This window comes from Vicugna pacos, chromosome 7, assembly GCF_048564905.1.
Source record: "Vicugna pacos chromosome 7, VicPac4, whole genome shotgun sequence".
NCBI lineage: Eukaryota > Metazoa > Chordata > Mammalia > Artiodactyla > Camelidae > Vicugna > Vicugna pacos.
Window position 1 is genome coordinate 385,921 of NC_132993.1, and position 12,725 is coordinate 398,645.

At 49.1% G+C, this 12,725-nt stretch overlaps 1 protein-coding gene across 3 annotated transcripts in view; it reads left to right on the forward strand.

Moving 5' to 3' along the window:
- The window catches only part of NCAPG2 (non-SMC condensin II complex subunit G2), a 48,778-nt gene extending 36,479 nt beyond the window's left edge, over positions 1-12,299 (forward strand). For all 3 annotated transcript variants that reach the window (XM_072964041.1, XM_072964043.1, XM_072964042.1), the window contains 6 exons: positions 2,110-2,297; positions 3,155-3,295; positions 4,897-5,000; positions 5,823-5,923; positions 6,970-7,069; positions 11,911-12,299. In XM_072964041.1, coding sequence (XP_072820142.1) covers positions 2,110-2,297; positions 3,155-3,295; positions 4,897-5,000; positions 5,823-5,923; positions 6,970-7,069; positions 11,911-11,962 — 686 coding nt within the window. In that variant the 3' untranslated portion in view covers positions 11,963-12,299. The remainder of the gene's footprint in view (positions 1-2,109; positions 2,298-3,154; positions 3,296-4,896; positions 5,001-5,822; positions 5,924-6,969; positions 7,070-11,910) is intronic.
- Positions 12,300-12,725: the final 426 nt, after the last annotated feature.

Sequence of the window (12,725 nt, forward strand, 5' to 3'; positions counted from 1 at the left end):
TCACTTTCAAGTGACAGGCATGTAACGCAAACTGGCTTACACCCAGAAGGGAGTGCTCACTCCAGAATGCAGCTGAGTCCCACACGTAACCACATGTAAGAGTCCAAGTTCACAGAAACGCAGATGCTTTTGCTGTAACGTAACACGTGCGTTTCGAAAAGCACCACGCATTCTGCGAAATCATTTGTGGGAGAAGGTGCCTTGGGGCAGACGATGAGGCGGTGCCGTGTGACAGAACACCGAGAAGTACTAACCCTTGCAAAAAGAATCGACACAATTAAAGAGGAAAGTGAAGTTCCTAATATAAATATTACAGGGCATGATGGACCTCATCTTAGACAGGAAGGTGAAGGGAGAGTGTGGAGGCCACGGCTCCCCGTGCGGAGCTGGGGACCTGCCTGGACGGAGCACGTGTCTGTTGGGGCCAGAAGCGACCAGGTCCATGGCGTCCTCTGACTGCTGCTTGTGCACAGACGCTGGTCCCTGAGGCCCTCCCTGCTGGGGCCACCACCCCGGCTGAGCCACCGGGCGCCCTGACCACTCTAGAGAAGCAGGCACTTCCAGCGTGAGGGCTTCCAGTTCCCACAGCTGTGAATTCTTAACCACTGACCGTATGCACACGCGTTGCCTGAATATAGTGCGTGACTTCCAGCCTTTCAGCTTTCCGTCCATAAGTAAAGACACTAGTTAAGGGCAAGGCTCTTCGGCTGCACGGTGACCTTGAGGGTGGACAGAGAGGACAGGCCCTTTGTCTTCAGACCCCGTGACCTGCACGTTGGCTCCGCGGGGCTGGCCCCTTGCTGGCTGTTCACTGTAGGGCTTACATATGTGGAGAATATGTGCCCCTCTACCTTCCTCAAGATTAATTTCTTGAAAGTTTCTGTTACGTTTGCAAAGGTTCTCCCAACTCTTTCATCCTGGCAGGCCATTCACCTGCTGAGGGCTAAACGCGACTGGAGCGTGACCAGTCTCTGTACTTGCTTCAGCAGGTAAATGTGAATTTGGGGTCAGTCTCTTGTCTCTGTTTCAAGCAGAGCTTTCTGTGTCATTCTAGTCTCTTTCATAAATGAGGGCCATGTGAGGCTTGGTCCCTGTATAAGATAGAAGAGGCCACACTGCTTTGTCACCTGAATAATAATCTTTTTTTTTAACATTTTTTATTGAGTTATAGTCATTTTACAATGTTGTGTCAAATTCCAGTGAAGAGCACGATTTTTCAGTTATATATGAACGTATATATACTCATGGTCACATTTTTTTCTGCTATGAGCTACTGTAAGATCTTGGGTATGTTTCCCTGTGCTGCACAGTATAATCTTGTTTGTCTGTTCTACGTTTTGAAACCCCAGTTTCTGTCCCTTACTGCCCCCGCCCCTTGGCAACCTCAAGTCTGTAGATAATAATCTTTTATGAGGAACATTGTTTCTGTGCTTTTCCGTATGACAAGGTTTTAAAAAAAGTGTGAGTGTAGTTTGTAAATGTATGTAAGCATCATGGCTGCTGCCCAGTCAGAGGGAGGCACCCATGCACACAGGCCTGAAGGTGTGAGCGGCGTGTGGCCCAGTGTGGGACTCGGACGACGGGATGCTCCCAGGGCTTGCAGGGGCGGTGCTGCTGGCTCTGTTCGTGGCTCAGCCCACAGGCTGGCCTGCAGGGAGACAAAAAGGAGAGCTGAAGGTGTCCAGGAGGAACTGTAGGACTAAGTTCACACACTGGAAACATTGTACCATATCAGCGCCACACAAGAAAGGAGAGAAAGACACCATAAACCACACAGTGTTGGGGGTAGCAGAGCTGGCCTTGGAGATTCCAGGTATGTTTAGAAAGCTCTTGGGCCACCCATCTCAGACCTGACACGTGAGAAGACGAGGTGTCCAGGGAAGGACGCTGTCCCGGGCAGAGGTCCTGAGCGCCTCAGCCGAGTGCGCTGCTGTTTGATATTCACGAAGGGCAGCTTGCGGGGCTGGTTCACGCTGATCCGGTCAACCTGGCGCTGGCTCACACTGGCCCCGTTAAGTCACATGACATACGTGTGTTAAGTGAGAAAAGTGAAATGGTTTCAACTGAACTGTGAGATTAGGTAACAGTTTTTTCCAATTTTCTTTGCAGTGAAGGGGTTCTTTTATGTTTCGTTGCTCCTTGGCATTCTGAAAGAGGTCACTGCAAATTCCTTGATGCAGAAAACAGACTCAGAGGAAGAAGTCGCGTGGCTGTTCGATATGGTCCAGAAGGTGTTTCAGAAGATGCTGGAATGTATGGCCCGGAGCTTCAGGAAGCAACCAGAAGAAGGCTTGCGGGTGCGGGCGCCTCCCCAGGGCGAGGTCATCAGAACAGCTGCTGGCTGGGTGTGCAGAGCGAGGCCAGGTCTGCTCCCACGCTGGCCGTGGCCCTGCAGGTGCCGCCAGGCGCCGGGTGAGGTTCGGCGCAGGTAGGAGGGCTTGCCTGGAGCCAGCCTTCTCCAGAGGGCAGCGCTCAGAGACAGTCCCTCTGCTCTGCTCGTGGGCCGGGAACCCACCCAGACTGTCAGTGCTGCAGCAGGTGGTCCTAGGGTGAGGCCCGTGGCCAGCAGCAGGGCGCTCACCTGCCCAGAGAACTCACTGTGGGAGGCTCGCAGGGGTCACCTTCATTAGTGAAGGTTTAAGATGCTTAAACGGGAGGATGTTGTGAACTGTGGAAACTCAGTTTTATGCTGTTTTTAGCTGATGGAGGTCAGTGACAGCTGTGGGCTTGTTTTCCATAGCTTAGTTCATATCCAGCTTAATTTGAAACATTCCTATTTTTGATGAGTTGGTCCAAGTGTCTGGGACCGGTTTATGAAATTTGTGCCCAAATCTGTTCTCACCATGGGCAGCAGCCCTGTTCAGAACACATGGTCCCAGAGTTGACATCTCCCTTAATGCCAGTGATGCTCCTCTTCCCTTTCTTCCTGCTGTTTTCTTTATTAATATTATTGAAACTCCCATTTTGGGGGCGTTTTCTTTGCTCTGGGGAAAGAAGGTCTAGAGGCGGTCCCCGTGGGCTTTCTCGCCCGGTGCCGGCAGCAGCAGAGAGGATGGCGCGTGTGAGGGTGGGCAGACGGCCCGGCACCTGGCTCGGGGGAGGGCAGTGGTTTTCCGGGCACTAAAAATGACTGATGTGCTTGTGCTTTTTGTAGCTGCTTTATTCTGTTCAGACACCTCTACATGAGTTCATCACCTCGGTCCAGTCTTGGCACATGGACACGCCCATCCACCGCGGTGTGTTCTCCACTCTGATTGCCGCGTCTGTGGTCGAGATGAGTCACCGGCTGCGAAAGGTGAAGTGCGCTGGTCCTGAAACTGCTGTTTCGCTTTGACCTCTCAGGAGCACGTTTGTATCTTTTCCCAAGTATTTTATGGGAACTCCCATTCAGTGGGAGATGTGCTTGTCCACAGCCACCGCACAGCCTCATTGCTGGTTTGCGTGGTCGCGTCACGTGGCCACTGGGAGCTACGGGGTGAGGGGATGCTGTCGGGCACGTCCTTCACTGTGAGCTGTTCGGTTGCCGTGCTTGGAGACTTAAGTGATTTGATACATTTCTTAAGCCCCCTTCTCCCGGAAGGCGAAGGAAGCCGTAGTCGTGGTGAGCGGTGTGCTCGTGGGCTGCACTTTCAGGAGGTCACGCCTTTGCCTCACTGTAGCATAAGCCTTGCTTTTCTGAGTTTTCTTTTATGTTTAAGCATAGGCAGTGTGAGCTCATGCTCTCAGTCTAGAGACAATGTCTTCACTCCTGCTCTGTCAGGAGAGCAGCAGCCTCTTTCATGTGATCGGCCTCCTTGGTTAAAGACGGACACACTTGGTGATAATCCAGGTCCAAACAGAACCGTTCTTCCATCCTGTGGACTCCTGGAGGCAGTGAGCCAGGGCTTGAACCAGGGGCTTAAGACAGCAAAAATACCCACGTGTTTTCTAAGTATGAAAAGATGCAATCTGGCAGAAAGTATCGTTGAATTATATAAATGCAAGCAGATGTATTTGCATAAACTTTGTATTATAAAATCATGGCTATGAGAGAAGTTGACAAGGCTCTGAAACGGGATTGGAGTTTGAGGCCTCCTGAAAGCTTGATGGGGGGCCAGCTGGGTTTGGGAGGGTGAGCGCCGCTTCACGCATGGCAGAAGACCTAGGAGTGTCCGCCCCGCAAGCTGCACAGCACACCTGTTCCCCACGTGCCGACCTGGGCCGCCCTGGTGTTGCAAATGAAGTTGTGAGCGCGCCGTAGCCAGCCCGCGACCACGCCCACGGCCACCCCACGGCCATGCCCAAGCCCGCCCCACCCCTGCACCCAGAGCCACTGCCACCCCACGACCACACCCATTCTGTCCCCTGGCCCACCCTGTACCCCTGCTCACCTCCACGACCACCTGGTGCCCACGGCCACTCCCACCTCCACCGACGGCCACGCCCACCCCGCCCCATTTTCCCGCGTGCTTGTGCTACAAAAGCAGAACTGAGTAGTTGTGACAGAGACTGTTTTGCCCACAAAGTTGAAAGTAGTTACTATTCAACTTAAATATTTAGTATTTTACTGCCTCACAGAATCTGTACTAATAAAAGTAATGAGTTAAGTTTGCTTCACATAAAAACACATCGTTTACAGAAAACATCAACATGAAAGGTTTGGTTCAACAGCAAGGTTGCTGGTGACGTCTTTTTCCTTCACCTCCATCTAGCTGGGTGAGGCAGCCGTGGGCGTAGGGACAGGTTGGTCCTAATTATGGTGAGCATTACAGCAGTTAGTAAAAGGTCATTATCCTGAGGCTCCCGAAAGCCTTTCTTTCTCGAGTGTGGGCGCAAACCCGAAGCGCTTGCCGTGAGACCCCCGATCGGCCCGGTCTCCATCTCAGTTTTCAGTTACCGACTCACTTTTGTGTTTAGGTTTCAGATACGGAAGAGCTTGCCCCGCCGACGTGTCTCTCGGATCTTCCACCGTTTTCAAGGTGTTTAATAGGAATAGTACTGAAGGCTCCGAGCGCAGTCAGGTAACCCTCTTCCTTGGGCGGCCGCGACCCCGGTGTTCCCGTGACCTCTCTGCAGCTGGAGTGCTGCTCCCTTCACTCCCCGCCCCTCAGAAGGGCATCTTTCTCCTAAGAAACACATTCCATACAATTTTTTCTCATCTTATCAGCAGTTAAAAATATTAACACTATACTTCAAAGAGAGATTGTAACTTTCTGTGAAATATATTCATCCAAAGTCTCTGGTTACAGTTACTGTAACTGAAGTTCAGTTAGAAGGAAACACTTTGGCTGTTAACGTGCACTAAAACACTTCCACAATGCGCACCTCGGAAATGCTTGACTTGGTTAAACTGCGGTGTGGCGTTCACTCGGCACACGGCTGCTCCTCGTTCCTCTGGGCCCTCTGTCCCGTGACCCACACTCTAGGGTCTCTGTGGCGCCTGCAGGGCTGCGGGGCCACAGAGGGGTAGTGCTTGCCGGGGTCCAGTGCCAGTGGACATTAATGGCAGATGTGTCCACTGAAAACTTCAGAGAGCGTCACTTTTAGCAGCAGTGAATTATCTGTCAGCAGCATTAAATCCTTCCTGTGTGCGTTGTGAGCATGCAGGGTAGCTTCTTCACTTTCCAGGACGTCCAGGGACTCCTTCCACCGCTGTCACCTGACTCCAGAGTCCCCGGTGTGAGGGGCTTGCTTCACAGAGGTGGAAGGAGGTAATCAGCCTCCCGCGGTGCCTGAAAACTGGAGCTCATGGTGGTTCATGGACCTTGGCTGCATTTGTCTTTGCATAAAGTATTGGAATATATACTGTGGAGTAACTTCTGGTGTTTATTACATTTTTGCAGGTCATTTTTAGATGAATTGAAGGCATGTGTCACTTCTGACGATATTGAAGGCATTGTATGTCTCACAGCTGTTACACACATTATTCTGGTTATTAATAAAGGTTGGTTACACTTCCTGCCACTTCCTGTCTGGGCCCTTGCTAGGCGTGTCTTATGTAGAACTGTGGGGAATATCTGGGAAGAGGCCCCTGCTGGTCAGGCTCTCACGTGCTCTAGACGCCTGCTGCCCCAGGAGTCCACTGCTGGCTGCCAGCTCACCCTCTGAATGCAGTTCCCATCCACGCCCCTTCTCTCTGCCTCGGAGCTGAGTTTCTGTTGGCTTGTCGTGTGTTACCATTGTTGTGTGTGCTTAAAGCTCTGTGTCTGTGCTTGCTCACGGTGGTGTGTTTGGAATTAACTTTGATGTGTCTGCTGTTTTGCTTGAGCTTTAACCCTGTCTATTCTGACTTCCCAACCAGTGGAAACAGTATAGAAGAATAACTGGAGATACCTATGAAAGGCTTATCTCGGTGTAAAATACAGTAATGTCCCTGTCGATGGACTACTGTTAAGTTTCTGTATTTTTTGTTCAGTTTTACTAAAGTTGAAATTATTTTCTGAGTAACATATTACACGTAGAGCATGCTTTTCTCAGGACAAGCTCCACCCACAAGCCTGAATGCATAGTATGGCTGCACACTGATGACACCACAAATGTCTAGCTAGTCTGACCCAGGAAGACTTGCCCGAGGGAGCCCCTGGTGGTGATCAGCAGGCTGGGGAGTGCGGAGGGTGTGGGACAGAGGCTGGGCGCTGGGAGTCCTCGTGCCACACAGATGATGACCCTGAAGTGTGTTTCTTGGGGGGCACAGGTGAGCGTCAAGTCTGATGGCCGACGTAGAACTCCTGGGGCCCGGGCTGCGGGGACAGAGCTCATGGGGCCACAGGGCCGCCCCAGAGCTGGTGAGGTGCTTTCATACACATCCAGTGGTCCTTCTGACCCCTTTACAGGGGATTATTAGTGGTCCACAGGTCAGTAGGTGGGTTTACTCAACAGGAAGGGTAGGAGGCTCAGTCCTGCTGAAGCTGCACCCATGCTGACAGAGCAAGTGTGCTTTCTGTGCAGAGTTCAAGTCTTTTTCTGTCTTTAACGTACCTTTCCCCACAGGTAAACTTAAGAGCTCAAAAGTGCAGGATGTTGCGGCAACTGTTCACAGGAAACTGAAGGCATTCATGGAGATCACTCTGGAAGAGGACAGCAGGGAGAGGTGAGCACGGCTACACCCAGGTCTGGTCATCTGAGGACCACTGGTTCCCCTTAGGTGTGTTTCAGATCACGCTTTCATTTCCGCTCATTACAGCCAGGTAGAAAACTGGGGATTGAAAAGATGGAAACATTTTTGTTGGCAGAACTCCTTGAGCATATGTTTAATTTACTTCCTCATTCTGTGTTTAGGAGCAGAAACAAAACTGTCATTTGCAAAATTCTACCCTAGAAAAGTAAGGGCATACACACTCATTTTATATGGCTTTAAACCTAGACAGATTATTTTTGGTGGCTTGCTGTATTTTTGAAACCACGGGCGTCCCGGAGACATAATTACCCTGTTTACAAGTATCCCCATCGGGAACGGGAAAGCCCCCCCTCCAGAGGCTGGAGGGCTACGCATCCCTTCTTACCTGCTGGGTGGCTCGTCGCTGCCACAGGGCCTGCTTCCTAGGAATGTGTTCACTGGGCTGTTTTTGCTGCTATATATACTGTTTCTGTCATGCTGTGCAATTTATTACAGACTTTTGACCAGACCAGCCAGAGAAGCAGTGTTCTCCTGCAGTTTTCTGAACATTATATGGTCGAATGTTACAGGGCTCTGAGCCAGGTGATTAGTTTGTTCACCTGGAAATCAGCTGCTTCCCATAGCTACTTTCTGCTCTAGAAAGGGCTTTCAAACTCCTGACTGCTCACTTACGAACAAGGACCTCTTCCTTCTCCGTCTGTGTGCTTCTCTCCCTTTCTGTTGTCTTGTGGCATCAGCCGGGCCCCCAGGACGGCACTGAGAAGGAGCGATGGTGGGGCACACTTGTCTTGTGTGTGACTTTGGTGGGAAGGCTGCTCGTCTCCCACCAGGAGGCACGTGTTGGCTGTAGGTGTTCTTTATCAGGTTGAGGATGTCCCCCTGTTTCTAGTTTGCAGGTTGCTCTTGTCCTGAGTGAGTGTTGGGTTTTGTTAAATGCTTTTCTCATCTACTGATAGGATTGTGTGATGTTCCTTCTTTAGCCAGCTGATGTGATAAGTTTTGCATCAGCTGATTTTTGGGTGTTGAACCGGCCTCGTATGCCTGGCATGAATCTTACTTGGTCATGGTGTGTACTTTCTTTGTACACTGTTGTGATTGATTTGCTAATATTTTGTTGATTATTTTTGGATCCAGGTTCATAAGATAGATTGGTCTGGTTTTCTTTTCCTGTAATGTCTTTTTCTGGCTTTGCTGTTAGGGAAATGCTGGCCTCATAGAATGAGTTAGGAAGTATTCCCTGCGCTTCTGTATTCTGAAAGAGACTATAAAGAACTGGTGCCACATGCAAACCAGTGAAGTTAGAACACTCCCTCACACCATACACAGAAGTAAACTCAAAATGCTTAAAGACTTAAACATAAGGCAGGATACCATAAACCTCCTAGAAGGAAAAATAAGCAAAACATTTTCTCATATAAATCATAGCAGTGTCCTCCTAAGGCAGTCTACCCCGGCAATAGAAATGGAAGCAAAAATAAACAAATGGGACCTAAGTAAACTTACAAGCTTTTGCAGAGCAAAGCAAACCATAAATAAAACAACCTATGGAATGGGAGAAATTATTTATGAATAATGTGACTGACTAGGGTGTAATTTCCAGAATATACAAACAGCACATACAACTCAATAACAGAGAAACAAACAACCTAATCAAAAAATGGGCAGAAGACCTAAACAAGCAATTCTCCAATGAAGACATGCAGATGGCCAATAGGCACATGAAAAAATGCTCAATATCGCTAATTATCAGAGAAATGCAAATCAAAACTACAATGAGGTATCACCTCACACCAGTCAGAATGGCCATCATTCAAAAGTCCACAAACAATAAATGCTGGAGAGGGTGTGGAGAAAAGGGAACCCTCCTACACTGCTGGTGGGAATGTAGTTTGGTGTAGCCATTATGGAAAATGGTATGGAGGTTCCTCAAAAAACTAAAAATAGAGTTACCATATGATCCAGCAATCCCACTCCTGGGCATATATCTGGAGGAAACTCTAATTTGAAAAGATACATGCACCCCAATGGTCATAGCAGCACTATTTACAATAGCCAAGACACAGAAGCAACTTACATGTCCATCAACAGATGACTGGATAAAGAAGTTATACACACACACACACACACACACACACACACACTGGAATACTACTCGGCCATGAAAAAGAATGAAATAATGCCATTTGCAGCAACATGGGTGGACCTACAAATAGTCATACTGAGTGAAATAAGTCAAACAGAGAAAGAATAATACCATATGATATCATTCGTATGTGGAATCTTAAAAAAAGAGAAAAAGGACATAAATGAACTTATTTGCAAAACAGAAACAGATTCACAGACATAGAATACAAACTTATGGTTACCAGGGGGGCAAAGGGGTGGGGAAAGATAAATTGGGAGTTCCAGATTAGCAGATGCTACTATATATAAAATAGATAAACAAGGACCTCCGGTCTAGCACAGGGAACTGTACTCAATATCATGTAATAGTCTATGATGGAAAAGAGCATGAGGAGGAATATATATGTGTGTACAGGTGAATCATGCTGTACACCGGAAACTAACAACACTGTAAACCAGCTATGCTTCAGTTAAAGCAAACAGAAAAGAAGGAAAGAGCTGGGACGGCTTTGTCCTCAGATGCCTGGCAGAACTCCCCGGTGAGTCATCTGGATCTGGGGCTTTCTCCTGCAGACTTTGGGACGGACGGAAGCCTGTTCAGATGGTCTGTTTCTTCCCCAGTCGGTCTCGGTGGACTGTGCCTTTCAGGGGTTGGCCCGTCTCGTCGAGGCTGTCTGCTTTGTGGGCATAGTGTGTCTTGAGCGTCCTTTTAATGCCCTGTAGTGATGTCTCCTCTTCCACTTCTGATGCTAGTGATTCATGTCTTCTCCCTTTGTCTTTCAGCCTGGCTAGAGGCTTGTTGATAGCATTAAGTTTTCAAAGAATCAACTTTTGGTTTCATCGACTTTCTCTGTTGATTTCTTGTTTGCGGTTTTTTGATTGCTGCTCTGATTGTTACTGTTTCTCTTCGTCTGCCGGCTTTGGGTCTAACCTGCTCCTTTTTTCTGGTTCTCAAGGTGGAGGCTGAGATACGACTTTAGGAATTTCGTCTCCTCTGACAGGCCCCCCGGTGCCGTCATGTACCCGCTAAGCACAGCTTCTGCTGCATTGCACGGACTTTAGTGCTATGTTTTTGTTTTCATTCAGTTAAAAATACTTTAAGATTTTTCTTGAGATTTCTGCTTTGACCCCTGTGTTATGTAGAAGTGTGTTGTTTAATCTCCACACGCGTCAGGATTTTCCAGTTATTTTCCTGTTACTGGTTTCTAGTTTAAGTCCACCTGGTCTGAGAGTAGACGCTGTGTGGATTTCTGTTCTTTTAAATCTGTTAAGATGTGTTTCGTGACCTAGGGTGTGTCCTGTCTTGGTGAGCATCCATGCAAGCTTGAGAGGAGCGTGCACGGTGCTGCTGCTGGGTGCAGGGCCTGTGGGGATCAGCTGTGTCCTCACTGATGCTTTTCTGCTGGGCCTGCCCATTTCTGATACGGGGGTTTGCTTTATGTATCTTGTGATCCCCATATTGGGAGCATATGCGTTTAGAACTGATACATCTTCTTGGTGAATTGACCCTTTTATTGTTATGAAAGGTCCCTCTTTTTCTCTAGTAGTACTTTCCCCCGTGATGTCCATTTTGTCAGGCATTAAGCCAGCTCCCCAGTGTCCTTTGGTGAACATTTCCAGAGTGTTTGTGGCTTCTGTCAGGAGGAAGAAGCCCCACAGTGACTATGACACTGAAGCGCAGCCACGAGTCCTGTCCGAGTGCTGGTGTGATGGACTGTGGGCTCGAGAGGGTGGCGGTGAGCTCTGGGTGACAGCAGCACTGCCCTGTGGAAGACCACACGCCCAGGGCTAAGCTGGCTCCCGGACGAAGTCCTCAGACCTTGTGCTGGGACTGCTGGACGTCTCATCTCTGGGGGACGGAGGAGCTGTCCGTAGGGAGGTGCTGAGGGAGAAACCGGGCCAGAGCTGGCGCTCTGCTGAGTCCTGCTGGGGCCGCATAGCTGCTGGCTGGACAGCCACCCCTTGGGGCCTGGAGGGCAGTGCCCTGCGGTGCCGCTGTTCTGTCCAGGCCTCCTGGGGAGGGCTGGGCCCTGTGGGAACCTGGCCCCGGAGAGCATGTGTCTTCTGCGGGGGTCAGAGCCGAAAGAGAAAGCCCCTCCCACATGGGGAATGTCCCTCCAGTGCCCGCTGACCAGGACCGGTGCCGTGCCTCTGTGGGCCTCAGCTGGGCACTGGAGCGGGGGCTTGGGTGTCCTTGGTTGTGAGCCAAACACATGCACTCAGTTACACGCTTTATTCTAGAGACTGGACTGTTTATGGTACAATTTCAAAAGGACATTTGAGGGAAAAACCCAACAGACTCTAGGTTTTATGAACTTGTTCTATTTCTAGGCATGTGGGGAAGAGGGAAGTGATATTCTGATCTGGAGGAAACAAGACTGTGTATTTCTGAAAACACTTGTCAGTCCAGACATGAAGCAAGGTCATCAGAATTACAAACTAGATAATTGATAAGTTACTGTCATAGGACATGGTAAAAATCTCAGAAATGCAAGCATTTTACAAGATTCCTTTGTTACAAATACCATTTCTAAGGTGAGAACTTGACTTGTGTTTAGTTAATTGAGAGGAAAGAGGGCTTAGAAGTTCAAAACTTACCCTACGGAGAAGGAAAGGATATTAACAGAATTTAAACACCGAGCATCTGTCGCTTGTTTCCGTAGCTAATTCCTTCTTTCTTTGTGTTTCAGATTTCTCTATGAATCATCATCAAGAACTTTGGGAGCACTTTTGAATTCATAACCAAGGCCACATCTTTGGTCGTGTAAAAATAGAGAAAAAGGACTTACAGAAAGCGAAATGAATGTGTATTTTCCTAGTGTTTTTAATGTCAATAACCCATCAATAATGAAAGCGTGGGATTTATTCGGGGTGGGTGTGAGTAGAAAACTCGGAAGTCCTTACACTTTTGCCCAGAGCCTGTGTAAATAATATACGTAATGTAAAGGACTCCAGGTATCATGGTGCGGAAACCCACGGTGCAAAGATACTTTTCTAGCAAACCTAGCTGTTTTTAAAGTGACTTTTATATTTAATAATTGCTTGCAGACTACAAGTAATAAAGCAATGACAACACCGATTTGTGTGTTTTAAGATGTTGGTGTGCATTGTCCCCCTTCAGGGACAAGGGCTGCGTTCTGAGGTGAGCCTGCCTTCCTCCCAGGAGGAGGGGAGCCACAGACGGAGCGGCTGGGCCGGCGGGGGTGGGCTGCCTGTCCATGACCCCGCCTCACCCTCCCTCAGCCACCGTGGTCTCCACACGCGGACCCCGTCAGCCGCTGTCCGGGCCTGGTGGGAGGAGGGAGCGGCTTCAAACCTGTGCACGTCCTGTCCTCGGCCCCCCGCAGATGAGGAGAGAACACCGGTGCTTCAGTGCCTGTCCCTCTAGGAAGGCAAGAAGTGGGCTATTTACCACACTTACTGAGCATCTAGGGTTCTGAGAACTGGGAGGTAAGGTGGCTTCCTTTAGCTAACTTTGAACACATGACTTTCTGAACACCTTTGC